Source organism: Xiphophorus hellerii, chromosome 12 (assembly GCF_003331165.1).
Source record: "Xiphophorus hellerii strain 12219 chromosome 12, Xiphophorus_hellerii-4.1, whole genome shotgun sequence".
NCBI classification, from domain to species: domain Eukaryota; kingdom Metazoa; phylum Chordata; class Actinopteri; order Cyprinodontiformes; family Poeciliidae; genus Xiphophorus; species Xiphophorus hellerii.
The window spans coordinates 32,700,838-32,723,646 of record NC_045683.1 but is presented as its reverse complement, the minus strand read 5'-3'; the positions used below and the strand labels follow the sequence as shown (position 1 = coordinate 32,723,646).

At 38.5% G+C, this 22,809-nt stretch overlaps 2 protein-coding genes across 2 annotated transcripts in view; both read right to left on the bottom strand.

The window, feature by feature from the left end:
* On the bottom strand, nucleotides 1-1,521 carry LOC116729402 (C-X-C motif chemokine 11-like). Its single transcript, XM_032577914.1, has 4 exons — nucleotides 1,166-1,521; nucleotides 888-1,017; nucleotides 710-787; nucleotides 1-600 (listed from the first exon to the last, which is right to left on the bottom strand). Exons 1-4 carry the CDS (start codon nucleotides 1,218-1,220, stop codon nucleotides 510-512), a joined length of 354 nt encoding a protein of 117 aa, XP_032433805.1. The 5' UTR covers nucleotides 1,221-1,521; the 3' UTR covers nucleotides 1-509.
* A 3,838-nt stretch (nucleotides 1,522-5,359) lies between these two features.
* LOC116729395 (protein Niban 2-like) overlaps nucleotides 5,360-22,809 on the bottom strand; it is a 42,290-nt gene continuing 24,840 nt past the window's right edge. Inside the window, exons 6-14 of the mRNA XM_032577900.1 lie at nucleotides 15,886-16,001; nucleotides 14,985-15,089; nucleotides 13,673-13,835; nucleotides 11,715-11,902; nucleotides 11,433-11,588; nucleotides 10,152-10,265; nucleotides 9,236-9,343; nucleotides 8,989-9,100; nucleotides 5,360-7,476 (exon numbers count right to left, since the gene is read on the bottom strand). Of these exons, the coding sequence (XP_032433791.1) occupies nucleotides 6,254-7,476; nucleotides 8,989-9,100; nucleotides 9,236-9,343; nucleotides 10,152-10,265; nucleotides 11,433-11,588; nucleotides 11,715-11,902; nucleotides 13,673-13,835; nucleotides 14,985-15,089; nucleotides 15,886-16,001 (2,285 nt within the window). The 3' untranslated portion in view covers nucleotides 5,360-6,253. The remainder of the gene's footprint in view (nucleotides 7,477-8,988; nucleotides 9,101-9,235; nucleotides 9,344-10,151; nucleotides 10,266-11,432; nucleotides 11,589-11,714; nucleotides 11,903-13,672; nucleotides 13,836-14,984; nucleotides 15,090-15,885; nucleotides 16,002-22,809) is intronic.

The window sequence follows — 22,809 nt, the reverse complement described above, 5'->3', positions numbered from 1 at the left end:
ATGTGTATAAACAGTATGTGCAATGTACGTCTTGTGCCATCTGCTGTTACTGCATGTTCACTGGACCTCGAATGGCTCAGCAAATAGATCATTGCTTTGATCTCAGTGTGACATTCTGCTCTCCGTCACTTCTTAAAAAAGATAACATTTCAATTAAAGCTGCAAGTAGCGTTGGAGGCCTTTGCAGTTCAGTTCCACTCCAGCTGAAAACACATTCAACATGAGTGCAAAAAGAGTTGACACAAAAAGTATGAGGTTGTTTTTATTTCCCATAGTAGAAAACTAATTTCTAAAAGCTGTAGAGTATATAAAAAAACTATACAGTTGTATCTTTATATACAAAGTATATAAAGACTGTTTAACAAGGAATAATACAGCATACACAAGGTAAAGAAACTGGCCATCATGATTACTGGGTATTTTCTATACTTGCTGCATTTAGAGTGATGTTATTGTGAAACAGAAAAGCAGAGTTGGTGCTCGGCACCTTCAGCTTTCAGAACTGAGTCCTACAGTCTGAATGTCGCCTGCTGTGTTGAGCCTGAAGTGGAAGAGTGAGCTGAAACCGTCGTTGTGTGCACAGCTCCAGTTTTTCTGGACCTGAAACAAAGACCAGACTGTTAGGATGACACAGCAGATTTCTGAAACACTTCCCATTGATTGATTTCACAGAAACTCCTCAGAGACGGAGCATTTCACTTGATCTTACTTGTTCTTCAGATTCAAGATAAGCTGTCCAATTCGTGACTTTGGATCCACACACTTTTCCTTGTTTGCTAGTCTAACACTAGAGGAAGGAAAAAACAACAAAGGACCCACATTAGGGATGAACAGTGCAGAGTGGTTACCTGAGCTTTGCATCGCTCAGAAAGTAAAATAGAACTTACATGATCTCAGTGCGGGGGCAGAAGGTGCTTGGGTGGTAAACGACAGGCTCTGTGAGAATGCTCTGCAGTCGGACCCTGTTCAGGAAGCTGCTGGAACACTTGCATTTATTGGACCTGTTGGCTGGCTGAGCTGTGGAAGAAAGGAAGAAGCATGGTCTCATTACATCCTGATCTTCTGTCAGTCAGAATAACAAGGAAAAGTGCAACGATTCATACATGCAAGCTATCGTTTTTCCCACCACACACTTACTCAGTTGTTCTAAAAAAAATCAAAGTACCTTGAGCACAGAGGAGAAACAGGCAGGCCACGAATCCAATCACAGCGAACTTCATCTTGTGGGTCTAGAAGCTTCAGGGTCAGCCTCAGTATCTGTCTTCAGTTTGAGCTGCTTATGCTCTGATGCAGCAGGCAGTCCTGTTTTATAGAGGAAGGGCCACTATGAGCACCACTGTACAACGTGATGCAACCGTTTCACTTTCCTCTTTGGGTTTCACTTTCTTTGCCTCTTCCTTTTTCATTTACAAAGCCTGTTTCCAAGAACTGCACCTTCCTTTCAAACTCTGATGTGAATATCTTTTGCTTGCACAATGACTCTTTGTACAATGTTACATACAATTTACCAACAAAGCAAAGGCTGTGTCTAAAGCCTTTAGCTCATAATCAGTAAATCACTGAGATTAATAACACTTTACAAACCTGCTGAGATTTGAGATCAGCTTAAACTTTTTGCATCATCGGTAAGAATGAGGGAGCAGCAGCTGCAGCTATGAAGCAAATGAAACTCAACAAAAATAAAGTTTCTCCATAGATGCATTACTGTAATTAGTTTCCACATGGGAAGGTTTAAGTCATCCATGACACACATAAAAAGTTATTTTCAATAACATTTCATCCTTGCACAACAAAATTTAAACTGCATGTTCAAAAAGCTGTCTGTCATATCAGAGTACTGTAATGCTTCTTTATAATTCTGTCCAAATAAATTGTGCGTTTAAAAAAAGTTTGTATACAGTGAGCTGGAGAATACAGTCACCCAAAGTCACATTTTGTTGTTTATGCAGATCACAAAACAAAACAGGATTTTCTAAAGTGGTTGACTTCTACTCAGGTTTACAATAAATGCAAAGATACTTATACATGATGATGGTTTTATATTTAGAAAAAACACAACTAAAAAGAAAAGAACCTTTTTCAATGTCAGCACAAATCTGGTTCCACTCCACAGTCCAAACACCAAAACGTTTGTTGTCTTCCCTCACTGTGACTTCTGTAAAGCGTTTTACAGAAATGGGATGTGAAACTAAAAGTAAACGTAGGAGGGAAAACACCACCCGCAGTGTTAATCCTCTAACCCTATTAGAGGACAGAGTTCATTCTTTGTCTATAATCTCCTTATTTCTGAGAAATGGAACAAGTAGCAATCAGAAATCAGGCTGGAAAAAAATCATCATTCAGGAGTTTTATTAATAAAACATGAATTGTCAAGAATAAAGTTTTGTGTGTATTGTGTCTTAAAAATGGGCCAAAGCAGTATTGTGTTAGATCAGTGGTTTCCAAAGTGTGGGGCGTGCCCCTTAGGGGGGGCGCAGTACCATTGCAGGGGGGGCGAGGGATGAATGAAAAAAAAAAACAGTTACACAAAAGTGTTTCACTGTAAAGATGGTTTGTAGTGTGTTTTGTTGCAACCTGAAGTGTGAAATAAACTTCAGTGGAGTTTGAAAACAAAATATGTTTTTCAATATAGGTTTATGTCTGGTTGAATGATGTGTGTGCCCAGTAACACATAGGGGGGCCCAGAAAACCTTTGGGAACCACTGGGTTATATAATGCACCCAGCAGTTTTTGTTCAGGTTATGTTTATGTGCCAGTTTGAGAAAAAAAAAACTGTGTTTGAAAGAAGCAGTATTTATAATGCCCTTTAAATCTCAAATGGGAATTTCAAAGGGCACATTCACAAGCTGATGATGGAAAGCTACTGATTTGCAGCTACAGCTGCCCTGAGGCAGTCTGACAGAAGATGGCAATGGCACAACTTGCCTGCTTATGAGGGGCTTGCAGTTCTGTTCAGTTGGCAGCAGTTTCATTTCATTTCTGGATTCCCTCCCTTATCAACAGTTTGGTTTCAGTTTCAACAACAGGGTGAAAAATTCTGCACTGACTTCCTGTAGCATATTTCTGCTACATAAGCAGAAATATGCTTATGTAGCATATTTCTGCTACATAAGGTGGCAGAAATATTTACAAAAGGGGAGGCGCTGTGATTCATTTTGGGGACGTTTGTTCTAAGGTAAACTTTACACCTTATATGTACAATACCAGTTTAGACTTTGAGCTACTTGATAAAAACTGAGGTGTGTATCATTAAAACATGCTGCAACTTTAACTATGGTAGCTTTTCTTCTCTTTAGTTTTTCTGTTAGCTTCTTGGCGCAGGTTCACCGCACTTATCAGTTCAGTGTTACACCCTTATTCTGATTATCCGTGCTGCCCATTAATCCGTCCTACCTTGTGCTGCCCTACAAGGTAGGACGGATAGCACAGATAGTTAGAACACAGGTATACTAATAAACCAGATTTAAAGTGCTAGTATTGCCGTTGCATACCGGCGTTGTAACTATCTGTGATGGAAAAATTAAAATTAGGTCACATCTGCTAGTCATGTTATATGGATGATTGTGAACCCTCACCAAAAGAACTATTTGGGTTACATGTAGAAGGTTGGAAGTTGTTTTCTACAGCTGCATCAGAACAAGACTGTCTCGCCCCTTGTTGTTAATTCTTTATCCTTGGTATAAAACTCATGTGTTGTCTCTGCCATGCAGAGACAACACATGTCAGAGAATTGTCAGAGCTTGTAGGACTGATTGTCCTACAAGCTCTCCGTATTGTGCACAATACATTAATAAACCTGATTGAGTAATAGTCAGATATGAATCAAGAGTTTATATGAGGGCAGATCAGGTGAAACACATGATGATTAGGCGGCGCAGCAGGTGAATTACATGATGAGGGAAGATGGTGAGCGTCAATACAAACGGGAAGCAAACTAACAGGTCAGAAACTAACTTTAGTTTTTGGTTTATTATGCCGTCCTCTTTAGAGGACATAATAAACCAAAAAAAAGTATCTTATGAATCAAAGGAAACTTAATGGAAATACATGAAGAACAAAATGAAAGAATATATTCAATCAATAGACAAGTCTATTGAATAATATCATCCATGTTTCTGTGATGATTAATATAGTTGTAATTCTATCCATGTTGTAATGTTGCAGACCAGTTTTTTTCCAAATAGTTCAAAGTTTAAACTGGTATTGTTGTAAATCTTTTATCTGGCTATTTTGTGAAAGATTTAGCAACTAACATCAGAAAATGGCACATAGCTGCTGATAAGCCTATCGATTTTAAGTTGAATGTCAATTGCATTTTTCTTACACACCTTTAAAAATGATTTCAATTCACGTGGCTTTTTGTTCTTTGGCAAACTAAGAATTCAGTAATGTATTTTTATTTTAAGGATTTTTGATAAGTACAGAAACAATACAAATCAAGAGAGCACAATAATCAGGGTTTCCCCCAGTGTATTTTAAGCCTGGCGGGCCTCCAGGCCAAGCATTTTCTGCTTTTATATACTATTAGGGTTTTTATACACACTTAACAGATAGCAAAGACAGGTTAAAGAGTCTCTTTGGTGAAATTGTTGGAAGCAAAATGGCAACATAGTATGGTCAGCATCTCAACACAGAGAGCGTGAGGCCAATTGTCTTTTTATTCTCAACTCCACAACCACTGTCCATCTTCACCAGTTCACACACTAAACTTCAGCAAATGAAGTGACAAGTCATGGATGAAACGGTTGAATTGCAAAAAAAATATATTTAATTTGAATTGTTTTTTTTAAGTTTGCCTTTTTAAAGATTATAGTTGGTGTTTCTGAATTGTTAACACATAATGCGAATGTAACATTAACTCAAGGTAAATCTGTTTACTACTTTACTTTAGACTGACTTTATTATCATTTTGCATGCACAGGGTGTATACAGTATATGTATAACTGAGCTTCACTAACATTTCTGCATTTCCTAGAAGTAGAAGTATTTATATGGCAAAACCTTTAAGGATTTCAACTACAACTATGTCTCTTTGGGATTAAACACAAAACAGACAATTATTTTGAAGTATTGTGAATTTGACAGGAAATTTCAAAATTTCCAACATTTTTTTTAACCCAGAAACACATTAATATGTGCTGATAAGCCACACATTAATATGATAAGCCACACATTAATATGTGTTTCTGGGTGACTGCCCTTACCACCAAGCTTATCAAGTTTTCTGGAGGTAACCCTGAATAATGATAGTCATATTAATCATAAAATAATATTCAGTGGAAGTAGTCTGCATCGTCTTTGATGGAGGGCAGTAAGGGACGTGTATAATTAATAGGGGATGTCAATAAAGGTTGAGAAAAACCGTTTTAGTTTAATGGATAATGGTTTAATTTCAATAACAGCTTGACTTGATTCACACAAGAGACAAGTACATAAAATATACTCCAGTCAAAAAAAAGAAAAAAAAATGAGTGAAAAATAAATAATAAAAAAGGAAGAAATCAGTAAACAATCATGAAAGGATTTAAAAAATATATATTAGTAAAAGTGACAGTTAGGTGGTTCTCTGTTCCATACAAAGATTTATACATAATTTGCACAGGGTTGTAAGGACAGAAACCCATAGAAATAGTGTTGAATACCTATCTTTGTTCCGCTCTAGAATCTGTTATCTATTGACTGATGGAAGTGGTTTGATTAAACTGTACTCTGGGTTTTTCTCACTTGGTCTGAGCTCATCATCTCACTGATTCTTGAAGAACACAGACACTTGCATACATCAGATCAACTGACTAAAAAAAATACTAACTATTGTAGATTTCTAAAAGCCACAACAGCTTGTTAAAACAGACTGAAAAGCTAAATGAACAGGCTTTTCAACAAAGGTACCTTAACAAGAGTGTTCAAGCAACTGGTCTTTGTTTGTCACCATTATCATCCACTGTGCTCATATTTGTAGTTGAAGAGAAAATAAATGTGTGGTATGTGTAGTAAAAAAGCTCAGGGTCTTCCTGGTGAATGAAAAGTTGGGAGAACAGTGGTTGACTCGGACATGCTTGGTGAAAACAGGCTGCTTAGTGATTGCTGCTATGAAAACTTGTGCAGTTACATCAACATGACCTTTACTGCTAAAACAGAGCAGGGTTCAGTTTGAGAGCTGCAGGTGGAAATTATTTTAACATTGATTTTTGTTCACAGAGTCCCGAGTTCCATGCCCTGCGTCGGCTACGTTTTCCTCCTTTCCCACAAAGAGTTACTCTGGGGCCTGAGGGACAGATGTGGAAATCACCTCTCCCTGCTCCTCCACCTTTGCGGTGGGAGACTGGAAGCCATTGTCATTATGTTGGAGTACAGGGTTTTCTGGAATCGATTCTCTAGTTTCCTCAAGTTGTGTTGACATTGGCACTGCCTTATCCGTCTCCCCCTGGTTGAGATGTGGCAGCTCCTCTGACACTGGTTGGTGGTATTCTTTCTTTTCCTCTCCCTGTATATTAACAGAAGCCCCATCTGCAGCAAGTTCAGCTTGGGGTGGGACGTCTTGGTCACATGGTTCAACTGCTTTTGACTTGTCTTCCTTCGATTCTAAACCATCGGACATTTCTGAAGGGTTCTCAGGAGTTGTGTGTGTAGCCTCAGATGCTGTTTCCTCTGAAGGAGGTGGAAGTTGTAGACGTTCCTCTGACATCTGGAGTGCTTTCTCTTCTGCCACTGCTTTGCTAACCTCTTTAAGCTCCTCACTTAAATCTGAAGCATCGTCTACAGCATAGTTAGACAATGCAACATTTTCTTTAAATAGATCATTTGGGTTGGCTTTCTCTACCTCTAAAACAAAACCATTGGACAAGTCTGAAGGATTTTCTGGAGTTGTTTTTGTACCATCAGACAATATTTCCTCAGAACACAGTGAAGGTTCTTGCATCTCCTCTGACTGCTTGTCCGGGGATGGCTCCTCTTTGACCACAGGCTGGAGGTTTTCTCCCTGTTCCTTCTCTACATTACCTGATGCATCTTCCACAACTGAATCAACCTTCACTGGGTCCTTTTCCTTACTCAGCTCTTCTGGGTTAGCTTCTTTCTTTAAGGCCGAACCATTGGTGGAGTCTAGTTGGCTCTCGGTCACTGGAGAACTGGACTGTATGGTAGCCTCACCATCTGCTTTCTCCTCCCCAGCTCCATCGTTCTCCTCTAAGATCACATCAATGGTCGGTGCGTCTCTGAACAACTCACTGGAGCCTTCCACTTGGATCATTGACACCACCTGCTTTACCCTTCTTATCCTCTGGGACTCTGAGGATTCACCAACACCCTCAGAAACCTCCTCCAATTCTTCTCCTTCCTCCTGTTTTCCTCCATACTTCTCTGCCCAGTCAATGGACGGGCTTTCTCCCAACAGTTGGAGGCTGGGGTCACTGTTGCTAAGGACAATGCTGTCCCTGTACAGGTTGTGTCTCCTCTGGACTGCTGCCTCCTTCACAGCTAGAAAACAAAGCGACAACAAGTTGAGGATGAGCATCTACAAGCTGAGCTAAATAAACATGAACAGAAAATAGATGTAAAGCTATTTTCTGCTTTGTAAATCTCTGGGGCAACTGTGGCTCAGTAGGTAGACTAGTCGTCTTGTAATCGGAAGATTACAAGCAGATGGTGAAGCTACCATACAGAAAAGATCTCCAGTGCCTATTTTTGGACCATAGCTTCTGAACAACAATGTGTACAGTTTATGTAATGAACCCTGTTATTCTTTCACATCATGAGTTCTCCAAGAAGCCATGTTAAAACAGGCTCCAAAGTTTTAAGGCCTTCCACTTGATTTTTTAAATCCAGATTATCTGTCTGATGCTGTACTGTCACGACATAGTGACAGCTTTAACAAATATGTAAAAACATATTTCTTTATAAAAGCTATGAACCCAAGCTCTAAAATGAGGCCAACATGTTTTGAAGAGTGCTGAGTTGAATAAGCTTTCCTGAAGATATTCTGTTTCATGTTTTCAGCTGACAGCTTGTCTTACTGGGGCCATGTACTGTACCTTGTCAATTTATCTGACAGTTCTGTCTTCAACTGAATATGCATTTACATATTCACATATATAGGAATTTATTTTAGATGTATAAACAATTAAATTTTTTCTAAACAATGCCAATCTGAAAATTTATTATTATTTTAGCTATTTTATTACATTTTAAATGTACTTTTTAGGAGTAGTTTTACAATACTGTCCTTCTAAATTTTACTTGAGTAATATTGTTATGAAGAATCAATCTTACTAAAGTAAAAATTCTGTACACACTGTTAGCAACTTCACTAAATGAACAACAGACTGAGAATGCACCAGACACAAAAAGATACAATAAATATCACTGGAAGTACTTTACCTTGTTCTAACACACATGTAACATGACATACTGTATGTATTAGCTTAATATGTTTTATATTGAAAAAAATATACTTAGAAAAGTGTTTTATGTGGCTCAAATTGTTTTTGAGTATTTATGATTCATTTGTATTTTTGTCATTTTAAAATTTAAAATACTAAACTTTGCACATAACTTTATATTTTTGTTTGTCTGATAACATTTTAAAAATTTAAATCAGATGTTCTGATGAGTTACTTGGTACTCAAGTAGCACCAAATACTTTTTACTTATTGAGTAATTTTTTTTTTGGATGGTTACTTATTACTTTTATGTCAGTAAAAATATGTTGAAGTAATGTGTCCCTTACTTGAGTAAAACATTTTGGCTACTCTATCCACCTCTGACAGTGCTATGACCTTCCATATCCAAATATGTATGACAAGTCCTTTTAAGAAACAACAAATGTGACCATATAAGGAAGAGCTGCCACAACTGTTTCCTGACCAGTCATAGCCAAGATATGCCATTACAATCTGTACCTGGTGATCAATATAAAAACAATATAAATTTATATTGCATATAAAATAATATAAACCTAAAAAAATGAATAAAACACATTAGAAGACTGACCCATCATGATGTCCTTCATGACTGAGTGCAGAACCACTTCTTCAAAGATGTTCTCCACCAGGATAAACCGGGAAAAGTCCTCAAAGATCAGCTCCTGGAAGCGGGGAAGCTCCTGGTGTTCAAAACAAGAAAAGTCAGAACGTCTTCATATCTAAAGTTACAATTACTAAACAGTGGCCATCTTTTCAAAACACACCATGCATCACCATCATCGTGTCCTCTGCTCAAATAAATGTAACAGACTTACTGAAGCACAGGATGGGGTGAGCTGCTTCAGCATGTAGGGGATGAAGATCTGGAGGAGGGCCTCGCGGAAGAAACGCTTTCTCACTGTACTGCTGTCATAGTCAAATTTCTGAAGAAACAAGCACAGAAGAAACTAGAAAACGCTAAAGGTTCCATCAGGGACATTCCTTATTAACATCAAAGAGTGAGTACCGAGTGTTTGGGAATAAGTGATAGTACGTAAAGGGGACATATCATACAAAATTCACTTTTTTGGTCCTTAAATAAATGTTTTGTACTTTGAGTGTCTAAGATTGCAAAAAATTAAATGTACTCTCTTCTGGTGCTGTGTAGACATCTTTATATTCTTTTTGGATTCTATTTTTCAGTCTGTTCATTTGTCTCTATTGCTATAATGTTTTCTTGTCCAAGACGTCTCTATATTTGCTGTGGAACTGCTAAACAAGGTCTGAAAATGTGTGCTCTTGGATTATGGCAGAAAAATTCCTCCATAAGTGGAGTCAGGACTGCACAGTAAAAAAAATAAATAAATAACCACTCAAATATCAATCTTTTATTTATCAAAAATACAAGCGATCAGAATCAGAAGAATAAACAGGTCATTATCATGAAATCTTCTCATCTAGTATCTGTAAAACAGAATACATAATTAATTGCTTCTTTAAAAAGGTACAGGGGCACAGATCAAAATTCTACCTAAAAATCCTCAGTAACCCACAGCTGCTGTTGTGTTATGTCAATAGGCTAGTAAACAAAGAACAGCTGGTTGGTTTATTTTTAATATGAAAATTTCCAGCATGAAAATAAGAACTGGATTTATGAGCAATGGATGCCTGAAGAAGCATGGTTTTATCACCAGTATGCAGGGGTGTGTGCACGCCCGTGGGTGTGTGTGTGTGTGTGAAAGTGTGCTGTACCTTTATAACTCTGTCCTGACACCGCTGGATGGTGTTACACAGATCCTCAGTACCCTGAGATTCCAGACTTTGGTGGAGGATTTGTTCAAATGTATACACCGCATCGTCCATTTGCTGAGGATAAACATTTGCAGTAAGACAGACATCTTCCCTTCTGTGACTTCTTCAGAAAACAATATTTCAATAATTGTTTTGCTTAAGTAAAAGGCAAAAAAAGTCATTTGATACAAAAGTTTATTTGACGGGGAGTGCATAAGACTGACATGATACTGTCATAAACATGACATAACACATCAATCAGATTTTATTTGTACAGCACCTTTTAGCAACAATGCATTTCAAAGTCCTTTACATCATGTAAATGCAAAAATACAAAGTCATAGAACACACAGTCAACAACATTACATTTTGCACATCAGATTATTAATTAATGTTTCATGATTAGGTTTCAAAAACAAGTCTAAACAGCTGAGTTTTTAGTCTAGATTTAAAGGAACTCAGTGTTTCTGAGCTACTTGTTATGAACATGAAGGAGTCTTTAAGAATGTTTGACTGTTGTCATGAAGTGTCATTCAGTAAATAATGACACTTTAAATGCAAAGTTTCATTACAACTCATAATAAAAGTCCATCAAAATGGTCAACTTTGCATTAAAAGTGTCATTATTTACTGAATGACACTTCATGACAACAGTTATAGACATTCATAAACACTCCATCTTCATGACAGGTGTTAAGTCACGTTTATGAACATGTAATGTCAGTTTTATGCATACCCCGTCAAATAAATAAAGCGTATCCAAAGTTTAATCTAAAGCTTAGGCCATGTTCTTATGTGTTCAAACAATGCAAAGAAATAACAAAGTTTTAATAATCTAATGACCTCGGGTCAAACAGCTGTCACACACTGACCTCATTTCACCTTAATCCACACACTGATGACAATGTGTGGTCCTGTAATACCTCCCAAGCTGCTTCCCAGTCTGCTACTCAGTGTTAAATATGCATTACAGTAAGGTCAGTACATTAGAATCTCTTCAGTTTTGAAATCAGAAATTGGAGCGTGAACTCTAGACTTAATCTATTTCTTTCCAAGTTGCAGAGTTTGGACTTTAGCTGTACAAAATGTGTGATGGCATTCTGAGAAGTCCTAGACCTTAAGGACCCATTCTATTTCACCTCCACTACTACAAGTGCAGGCTGCAATGTGCCAATCTGGACACTTGGTGGCAATAAGTCCTATGGTGCTCCTTCAATATCAGCATAAGAATCAGATTGTTACCTTTCTCATGAGGATTTGGGCCCTTTGAACAAACACTGAGGGGCTGGAGACGTCAAATCGCTGCTGCAGCCCCTCCAGACTCAGCTGCTCCACCTTTTCATAGCAGCTCTGCATCTTCACTGGGTGGAAAGCCAGCATGGAGATCTTCTCCATGTGCTGGGGAGAAAAGAACAGGAGAGGTCAGGTGTGTGGGACATCAGATTATTGTTGTTGTTATGACAACAAATGGATGCATTTGGGATGGAACCATTAGAGGTATAAATTGTTGGTTCTCCAGCTCACCTGTGCTACAGTCTCCTTTGTACCGTTATTTAGGCTGTTTTTGCTCATGTCCACCAGCTCCCTGAAGAAAACATCACGGACCTCAAAGAAGCCTCGGCTGGTGGGCTCCATCAGGGCATCTAGAATGGAGCTGATGTAAGGCTGGATGCTCACCTTCAGTAACTTCTCAGCCTTAGGAAGAACCACAGCTGCAGGAGAGAAGGGAACGTTAGAAATAGGTTTGAGCCAGTTTTAGAAAAAAAAAGAAAGAATCAATCAATAAGCCTTCTGTTCAGAGAAAATTAACAGTCTATGGACATGAGCAGTCTGAATACATTGGCTGAAATAAGTGATAAAGTTCCTCCATAATAATGTGAAAGTCTAATAAAGTTGTAAAGCTGTTGCTACAGCTAGTTCTACAAGCTGTTCACACATAGACAAAAAATACAGGAGGAACAAATGATTAATAAGCAGCAGTGCATCAGATATTTGGCATATGCAGCATATCATATGCTTCATATTTGTTCTTCATATCTTAATCTTCCTTTGACCTCATCCCAGGTTGGTTCATAATAATCTACTTAACAGATCTCTGCAGTGAAATAAAAACAGCTGAAGCTAAAAAGCCTTTCACACACAGAGTGTGAAAAATGCTGCTAATCTGCTTTTTTCTATTGCACTACAATGGCAGGGAGCTGATAGATAACTGAAGGTAAATGTTTGCTAAAGGTGACTGTGTAAACAGTGTGTTGACAGTAAAAGTATTTTAATGATGAAAGTATCAGAAAAGGAAAGTTTGTAGATACTTTCACTGCTATACTAAAACATCTAGAAAGAAATAATCCTCTAATCTAGAACAGACTTGATTTTCATTCAGAATTTGATGGTGCACTTAAAATATTAATTTAAGTAAGCAGCAAACAAGTGAGATAAAACTGAGTGATTATACAAAAAGAATGAATAGTTTCAATATAAACCATCACACTCTCAGTGTCAAAGCCACATATATCATTTTAAACTGCAGCAAAAAGCAATTGTATTTGTATAGTAAAGGTTTCAGCACCAAGATAATAAATAGTGTCTGACATTATAAGATAGAGAAATTTTTGCTGCTATTGTACCACTTTCTCAAACAATTTTGCCAACATCCACACCCAAATAAAATTTCAAGAGTTGTCAGCAGCAGCCTTTTTAAAACTGCAGAAATGTTCTAAGATCTATTATAGCCTCTTCCTTAGTCTCAGAGGTCAATATATGGATTTAGGAGCTCCAGAGTATAGCGTTATTATAGGTATGAAAAGCTCTTGTCAGGCTTAGTTATATTAGTTATCAGTTACTATTTATATTTTTGGAACTTTTAGAAAAATATGGTTTCTAAATATTTGATCAAAGTGTCACTATGTCTTGACAGTATTAAAGCTATTCCACCTCTTCCATGAGCTACTATGATCGTCTGAGAAAATGAACTGTTCCCAGTCAAAAACAACCAATCAGAGCCAGGAGGAGGGCCAATCAACCTTGTGAACACACTGCTCAATGTGCTAATCGTGGAGAAACAACAGTTAGAGGAAACTGTTTATCTGCCATCACCGGTGACCATGTTAACTAGGCTGAGCATTCCTGACAGACTCTGCTGTAGTGAATCAGATGTAAGTTAGCAGAGAGTGAGAGGGAGGGTCTGAGCAGGGCATACACTAGGGTAATTGACGGTGCTAAGACCCTCTTTCTGGCTCTGATAGGTTGTTTCTGTCGGAGCTGTGTATTTGTTCAGATGACAGCAAAGGCAAAGCAGCTCAGTTTTTTTTCACAGATTATCTGACTTATATTATACTGTCACAACATAATGATAGTTTTAACAAATATGCAAAAAACTTGATCAAAGTCAGTTCATTTTAAATAATCTTTTTTTAAAATAGCAGCCACAGAAACCCTTAAAGACACTGATCACCCAGGAAAAGGAACAGGCTGATGCTGCTGACCTTTGATCTTGTTGGTGACGTGCTCCTTGGATGTGATGATCTGATCCATATCTGTTCGTATGAAAGCTTCCAGAGAGGAGCTCGCTGCTTCACATTTGTGCACCACAGCTTCATACTGGCTCTGACACTGGCTCTGCACCATACCATACACTGCATCTGTGATCTGCACACCCAACACACACAGCTGAAGGATTACACTCCTGTAACAGTGGTACTGGTTTTAAATTGGCCTAAATCAGGCAATGACCCTCTTTAATAGCAAGTTTTTCTAAACAAACGCACAAACTGCAGTTAGACATAAGTACAATGACTAAAAGTTACAATCACTGGCCACTCTGTGAGGTACACCTGTAAAATGTCTAGCCAGTCAACTGAAGCCATTTATGCATCTCGATGTGATGTTGATTTGATGTTCAGACTATGCATCAAGATGGCGGAGAAATGTAACTCGAGTGATGTTGAGCATTGGCAGGGTTTGGTACCCACGGCGATGGCCTGAGTAGTTCCAAACTTTCTAAGCTACTGGGCGTTTTACACAAAACCATCTGTGATTTACAGATCTGTATGAGAGAAGAGTCAAAGAATACCAAGTGAGCGCCAGCTGGATGAAAACACCTTGTGGATGTCAGATTTCAGCTCGACCTGACTTAGTCTTGTGAGCATGACATGCTGGACATGCCATGCTGAAAAGCTTTTTTGGCCCTTCTCCAGTTGGAAGATGGGCATGATCTGTGTCCCCAACTAAATATTGATTCAAGGACCATGTCCATCCTGTATGGATACAATGATACCTACTTCCAGCAAGATAATGCACCTGGTCACAAAGCTCAAACAATATCAAACTGGCTTTCCTGGCAATGAATCAACTGTCCCATAATGGCCTCCAGTCACCAGATCTCAATCCAATAGAGCACCTTTTGGGTGTGGTAGAATGAGGGATTTGTATCATGCATGATATTCCTGTGAATATGGACAAGACGTTCTGAGGAATGTTTCAAACATCCTAGGTTGGTTGAAACTAAGGTAAACGGGGCCCAGCTGCTCTTGCAAGGAGTACCTAATAAAGTGGCCAATGAGTGTAATTTCTTAATAGTTTTTAAGAATCATTTCTATAAAATAAAACAGATCTAACACTGATCATGAAAACATGACAAAGGAGTAAAGCAAAAGAAAGAGTAACAAACCAAAGAGTTTAAATTTATAATTTTTCTAATTTTGGAAAAATAGGGGTATAAAAGACATAAAACATAATTTAAGCTATGAGTATTTTTTGTTAAACCCAAAGCTGAAGACAAGTGATGGAGTGTCTCACCAGCATCCAGTTCCTCTGCCTCTCATGCAGTTTTCCTTTGAGGCGAGGGGAGATGAGCTCCCGCAGTTCAGGCAGGAGGTTCTCCATCACCAGGTTAGACAGGATCTGCAAGGAATCCTGTAGTTGAGCCAGTCTGCCAGTCTGGCTCAACTGGCAGACTGTAAGTTCACCAAGATTCAGAAACTGGAGTATCATGGTAGAGCATCTGTGCACTGGCACAATGGTGCCACCTGCATGAGGTCAGGGGATGAACAGACTACTGTTTTCCTAATTACTTCCATTGGCTGAGCTTATTCTGACAATCTGCTAAAAAGATTTTACCCTTTAATTCTCACCTAGCGCATTAAAACAGATTGTTGTGAAGCTCAAAACGTTGACTTTTAGTTTTTCATTAGTAAAAACAGCAGCAGAAAAAGAAGCTAAAATATCCCAAGAGTCACACTGCAGTTTCTCTAATGTATGCAACTAGAACAATACAATACAAATCTTTGAATTCCATTATGACTTCTGATTTTGATGTGCATCCAAAGAATATAAGAAGCTCCTCTGGAGATGCTTCAGACTCACAATATCTTTGAAAACAGCTCACAGCAGAAAGATGTCACAGTGTAATAGTAATACTAAAACATAAATCAGTTGTCATATAAAGATAACTACTGTAGTTGAATTCTCCTATTGTAACAGTTGGATTGATGAACTACATACATGTCTAGGTTTGTGTTTAATTTGGAGAATCAGCCTGCAGTTTTAGCTGTGTTCAGCTATTTCAATTGCAATAAACAAAAGCTTTCATATCTACCATGAGATCCAAACCAAATATTTTCAGCCCCAACTCAGAACACACATGGTAAGTCACTGGTATGTGGCAGAAATATACATACATACATTCAGTATGTTTTACCTGTGACGGTACACCACACATCATCTCCCAGGTGCCAAAGTGCCCTTGAGCCTGGCGGTAAAGTCGGACTGTGTCGGTAAAAGCTGGCGTTTGGACTTCATGTTCCTCAGACAAACCTAAAACCAGAAAATGAACAGTGTTTAGCAGCGTGGTGTGTGTGCGCTCTTCTTTTGGCAGCTTGGAAGGAACTGAAAAATATTAGTCATTGCAGTTTTTGGCATTAGGATCGCATTGAGACATGACTGAAGGTGGGAAACATGAGAGGTACCTAAAATTATTCAACCACCACAGCAAATTAGGTTTTCTGTAAAATAAACAGTGTTCTATTTTGATTTAGTTTATTGCAATTGAATAGTTCAATTGCAATAAAACTACAGGTTGGTTCTCTGAATTAAAACACAAAATGACACTTTCCATGCAATCTTTCCCTTTCATGACAACCATGATAGAGAGAGAGATAGAGAGATAGAGATAGATATTAACAGAAAACTTGCATATATAAACCTATCCATCATATAGGTAGATAGGTTGCCACAATCTAGGGTTTGCACCAACTAGTCGATTCTTTACTCTGCAAAGACTTTTTACGGGTTCAGTGGACTAGTCTCAATCACGTAACAAAGCAAATTTTTTCAAGAAAATTAAAGAAAGTGAAGTAGGTGAGTTTGTCAGACAGCTCAAATTGTGTAAAAATGTAAGTAATTTACCAAAGAAAAACTGAAAATTCCAGCAAGGGCTACCTGGAGTCTGACTCCCGTTCCCAGTTCGCTGGCCCCATGCCTCTCTCTCCCATTCCATTCTCCCTGCCCCCTTCCTGTCTGACTGCTGTCAAATAAAGCCAACTAGTGCTGAAAAAAATTCTCTAAAAAAAGACTACTGTAATGTGCGACAATGTGGCATGATTTCGGGCTATTTTATCCATCCAACTGACCAGCATCACTCTGCGTATTGAAACTTCTAACCTAGCAGCTTTACACTCTTATAAAAATACAGTTTAACAACATCTGGAAACAAAGTTCAAATTGCATTCTGAGGATCTGATAAAGGTGATCTCTGCCGCCGTCTGCAAGTCGGTTCATCTCGCAGAGAACTTGGAGCTCCAAGTTGCTGTGAAGCATTTTGCGCTTATGTCACTGTAATTAATCTACTTCCAACTCGACTTTTATCAAGCTGTAGTCAACCTTAAAAAATATTAAGTCGTCCAACCCCTAATCGATAATAGCCACACAGGAACACTCAGTAGAAGGAAACAAACGCCCCCAGTACAACACTTTCATTCTTTTGGCTGAAACAGTACATTTTTGTTCCATGCGACCAGAGAATGATTTGCAAGTGAGCAGAGAGGCGTGCTTCAAGCAAAGACAAGTTTTGAGTGTGAGGAGGAAGTTTTGAGAAAGCACAATGTCTGCTGTGACTGTGACTATTTGAAAGAGAGCAGAAGTTTTGAGAACAAGCATAACAAGTTTTGAGAAGAAAGATGTGAAGTCCTGCTTTCAAACTGAAAATGTATGCGCTCAAATTATGGCAGAAAAATTTCCCCATGCAAAGCATCACTGCTATTCTTTGCAGGTTTTATATTCAACATACCACTGCTAAATAAAGAAGACTTTTGTGATGTCTCTAGGTTAGCAGCGGTATACTTCTAGTACATTTTGAGGTTTGAGGGAGCTGGAGGCCTTCAGCATTTAGCATGCAACTTACTGCAGAAAATAAAACTTCGGCCACTACTGCCACCAAGTCTGACTGAAAACTTGTGACTAACTGCAAATTACACTGCCTGCTAAGTATTCTGCTGTACTTTCTCCATCTGCCACCATGTGGTGTGGCTACCTTTCCCACAGATTCAGTTTCTAACTGAACATTCACAGCCTTTACTGTCTTTTTGTGTTCCTTTCCTTGTTCATACAAGGCAGTGATCTTTTCACTTAACATTTTGGACAATAACTCAATGAAACAATAATGGGAACAGTCCCAGCATTTCAAGTTGTTCCATATCAAACAACTGATGAAAATAATAAAGCTGTCAACAGGATGCATCAAGGGAAACCAAACAATTTAAGTAATTGATTGACAAGGACAATTTAGTGTTCAATTTGGAAATGATTGCAATATTAGCGTTATTTAGTTATTTAAATTACTTTTTTGGCACTTGTACACTGCAAACACCTGAAAAAAGTTACGTTGTTTGCAGTTGCCAAACTCCACAATCAAGAAAAAAAAAAAACAACAACCCCGAAGCTGTGTAGCTTTATTACTCAATACAGTCGTTCAGAGCAATGGTCTAAGCTCAGAGACCTAACTACTAAACTACTGACAGAACTCACAAAGTCACAGCAGACTAAAGAACTGAAAACATCACCAACACTGTAAAGTGACAATATCTAGATCAAGAAGTGGCATGGCCTCTTGAAAAGGCGTCAGTAGAACAAGCCCTCACTGATCAAATCAAGATTTGATCTTGATTCACATGAACCAAAGACAAAAATGAAACACAAACAAGCAGGTCGAGCAGGTTTCCAGGAGACAAGTCACTTACATTAAGCTAAAGATTCCGTAAAAAAACAAAACACCCTTCAGATGTTCATCTGCCATACTTTACAGACAGGCAATTGATTGGACACTTGTCAGATATTTCAAACTAATGTTATATTTAAAGAAGAGACTCACTCCCTCCTTGTTCCAGTTCCACTGCACTGTTGGCAGGGTTTTTTCAAATAAGATGTGACTCAGGAATATCAGTTTACAATGACTGACTGGTATTTGTGCTGTTAGATGCCATAGCTCTGTAATGTCAGCAGAGTGTACTAAAGCCAACCAAGATTTAATCCATTAAGGTGTTCAAACAAGTTGAGGCATCTTTTAAAAGTAAGTTCTCACATAGAAGGTGGGAGTGACATGGAAGCATTCCCACCCCTTCAGTTTTATAGGAACAAAGGTCCGATACCCTATCAGGAGGAACAGGGTATCGACTCTGACAATGTATTCAAACACGACTCCATAAACACAATTCATTGTTTAATTAATGTGTCTTATAGTTGTCTCAATACAATAAAATTACATTACTCTCAATGTGAAGAAAACATAAGCATCTTCTGTTAGTGGTTCATACTATAAACCACTGTGATGGTGGTTTTATTTTGAAAGGAAATGATCCTTGTTCCACCTTCACAAGAACAGCATGTTGTAATAAAAGGCTGCAGTCATAAAGTGGCATACTAAATTACTGGAGTGTAATTACTGGGTGTTGTGGGTTTGTAATGACCTGGTGTGTCACTGATAACCCTCTGCTAAGAATCAGTTTGGTGAGCTGAGGTGAGCCAATGGAGAGTCTGAGCTCATATTTCATCCAGCAGCGTGTCATGCCTAAAACACTAATGTCAACATTACTTATGGCTTCTTCGCCAATCACCACTGTAGGCATTAGGGAGTGAACTTTACAGATTTATATGCTACAGAAATAATACCACTACATAAAAAACAGCAGTTACCAAGGACGCTGTATACACATATAGAGAGGTGTGTGAGAAAAGTAAAGTGTCTTAAAAAAGTATGAGTACCCCTGAAGATTTTTCATATTTGGTCACTTTACTTTACAAACCACAATAGGATTGTTGGACTTTATTACTGAAATATTGACAGAGCAATACAAAAAAGTGCATATATGTGAAGTGGAACAAACAATATACATGGTTTTCAAATTCTCTGACAAATAATATCTGAAAACCAAGGTAAGCAGTTGCATTCTCATCCACCTTCACAGCCAAAACTTTATACAATCACATTTAGGGGACGGAGGGGCAAACCTTTACCAGCTGATTAGGAAAAGCATCCCCATCACATGATGCTGCCAGCACCATGTTTTACCATGAGGATGATATGTTCATGGTAATGGAAGCATTTTGCAATTTGGTCTAAATGTTCATCTGACTATAGAAACTTTTTTGTGCTTCATATAAATGGTTCACAACAACTCCAAACAGGATGACTATGGCTTCCTTTTAATAACGTCAGTCTCATTGATATTATTGTGTCTTTACACAGTAGTGCATGACTAACAGTTGTCCTGTTAACAGATTGTCCCACCTGAGCTGTGGAGCTCTGCAGCTCTTCCAGTTATCTTAGGCATTTGTCTAATGTTTGTGGTTGTAACATGAGAGCAAGCAAAAGAAGATAAAGGGGCACTGTAGGAATTAGTCACCTTACCATCTGAAGGATAAAATATGGTATTAAATTGTCAGAGTGACGTAGAATGGGAATTTAAAAACTCTCCTCCAAAGCAATGCAATAAGTATTTTAGAGACAACCAACAAGAGGCCTAGCCAGAGGATTTTGTCTGAAGCTGTACTCCCCTCTGAGCTCTTACTGTTTATCCATCTTACTACTTAAAGATGGATGAACACCGCTGGGTGAGCAGTCTACAAGCATTATGGGCATGTTTATGTTACAAGTTACATAACTGAAGTGTAAATTTATTTGGGCATGTTAGCAGTTCAGGGTTGAGGTGTTTATCCATTCTACATCTTACCTTTTACAGTCAGTACTGCCTACTTATGTACTGATTCACCCATTTGGCCGCAAAACTCAAATTTATAGACTAAGTTGAACTAAAGGACAGCTGCTAGCCCTTAAGGCTAACCAGGTCATTGGATGAATAAATGACCAATTAAGGGACAGTTCTACCAAGCTCTGACTGCTTTAGCACAAACATACTAGGATGAACTGACATCATGAACCTTTATACCTGGAGAAGTCATTTTTCCAAAACCATTCTGTGACTGTTGGGAAACATAAGAAAAATACAATCTATAGTTCCAATATCACTGACTAAACAATTACAGAACCACCATGAAGTCACTATATGCTGTCATTCAAAGTTGTACTTTTTAATCTGCTGCCTGCACTAATTAAGACAGCAGCTCCAAACTGTGGAGTAACTATAGGTCTTTAGTAAACACCTGGATATGTTAGTTAGTTAAAAGGGCCTTTGCTAAAGCAAGCAGCAGCAGCAGTGAAGTAGGAACAAAGCTCCTGTTATGTTCCTCTAGGCCAGGGTCCATACATTGCACAGTGAACTGAGAACATTACTGATCAGGGAAATGTGTTTGTGCATCAAACAAAGGATTTACATTCTTTCACACTTTCAGTCGCATGCTATTTTCTCACCAAGTTTAATAAAATTTCGGGAGAGCAAATTACGGGTTTTTCTCTCAAAAATACAATGACATGCCTTAGTGAAGTAAAAGGAGTGCAGCCTGAATTGTTCATGGTACCTGTGAGATGCTATCCGTATTATCATAAGCCAATAGATACAACAGAAAGCATTGGCAGGATGTTTGTCTGAACAGGAGGTATTAAGTGCTTTGGTTCAACAGTACGCTTTCTCATGGAATCGGACAAATTACTCCTCAATCCTATCAATCCTGCACTTTGGCTGAAACACCAGTTTGTGAAAGTGGAGTAGTTGAGGCTATTCTCAACATAAATAGCACACCCATGAATTTCTGATCACTCACACAATATTTTCATGTTGAGAGGTGGACAAAATGTTTGTCAGGAGGCTTGTGACAAAAAGGGATGAAGGACATGAAGCAGAGAACAAAACGACATGATGTTCATCATGTAACTGTGGCAATAAAAACTGACATCTCCACTTTGACCCAACCATGCAGAGCCCTTAAGAGTAAGATGATATTATGAAAAGTGAGATGTGGAGATATTAGTGCACAGAGCCCAGAAACATCAATGGTCCTCCAGTGTGTGCCTAAACTGAGAAATTCTGTGCATAATGTGCCACACCCCATTGGTGCCGACATCCCGGTTGCTTCTTCTGTAAGCACACAGAGCTGTGATCACACTGAAGCCACTTACATGATGTGAATGAAAAAAAATTAAAGGAAGGTTGGTGGTTGATTCTTTTCATTGCAAAGGGCTGATCTGAAAGGGGCAAATGAGGCCTTTCAGCTGACACAGCGAACCTTTAGCAAGGGTGATGCAGATGGCTGTAATAGGACCAGCTTTTAGCACTGTTGCCACAGAACTTGAACGTCCCCCGCTGAATCTATGCTGGACGTATTGTCAACATCTAGAGTGTATAAATAAAAAAAATAATCTGAGGATATAAATACTTCATATTTTCTCTTTGGCAAACAAAAATAAGCTGAAAACAGGTCTGCTGTTATTCTGAATGCCATAATAGTGTTAATTACACTCACTGGTCACTTTATTAGGTACACCTTACTGGCCTGTAGAACCTCTGCTCCAGTCCGTATCTGTCCAGTCCGTATCTGTCCACCAATGTGTGCCAGGAATCTCCTCAGACACCTGAAGGTCCTTCTTCAGTGTTTCAGTCAGCTGGTAGTTTTATTTTAACAGTTTATTTTTTATTTTTAAATAGAAAAAAAAAACAGTTAAAGGAGATGCAACTAGATGTTGCGCCAAGGGACTGGATAAAAACCAGCTCTTACAACACAGAGCCATATGAGGGCAGAATAGGCAAGGACAATAAAACTGTTGTGCCTATTATATTACAGACTAAGGAATGAGCCATCACCTCTATCCACTCAACACAAGCAGCTGCAACGTCATCAGCACACATCCATCCCCTGGTTTTGTACCAAATACACAGAAATGAAAAGCACTGTTTAAAGACGATGACTTCACCACTGCTAGGGAAGTTGCTGTATTTCAACAGTTTGCCTCCAGCAGTACGAGCAGTAAACAGACCAAACATTGCTCAATAAGACTGAGCCAGACAGCTCTCATGGTAGACTGAGTTTGGAAGGCTGTGAGCCACTCCTATCAATATGGGTTTTTAGTTTTGAACACCCACAGACGTGATTAAAGAGATTTTGTTTCATTCAGTTCACTCAGTGTTTGTGTCTCATAGGATGTTTGCCTATTTGTAAAGCGTTTCGCTTTACAAAT

Coding starts and splice junctions, on each gene's coding strand:
- LOC116729402 (XM_032577914.1), bottom strand. CDS start 1,220: ATGAAGTTCGCTGTGATTGGATTCGTGGCCTGCCTGTTTCTCCTCTGT. Junction 1,018..1,165: donor GTTTCTCCTCTGTGCTCAAG/GTACTTTGATTT, acceptor TTTCTTCCACAG/CTCAGCCAGCCAACAGGTCC. Junction 601..709: donor ATCTTGAATCTGAAGAACAA/GTAAGATCAAGT, acceptor TCTTTGTTTCAG/GTCCAGAAAAACTGGAGCTG.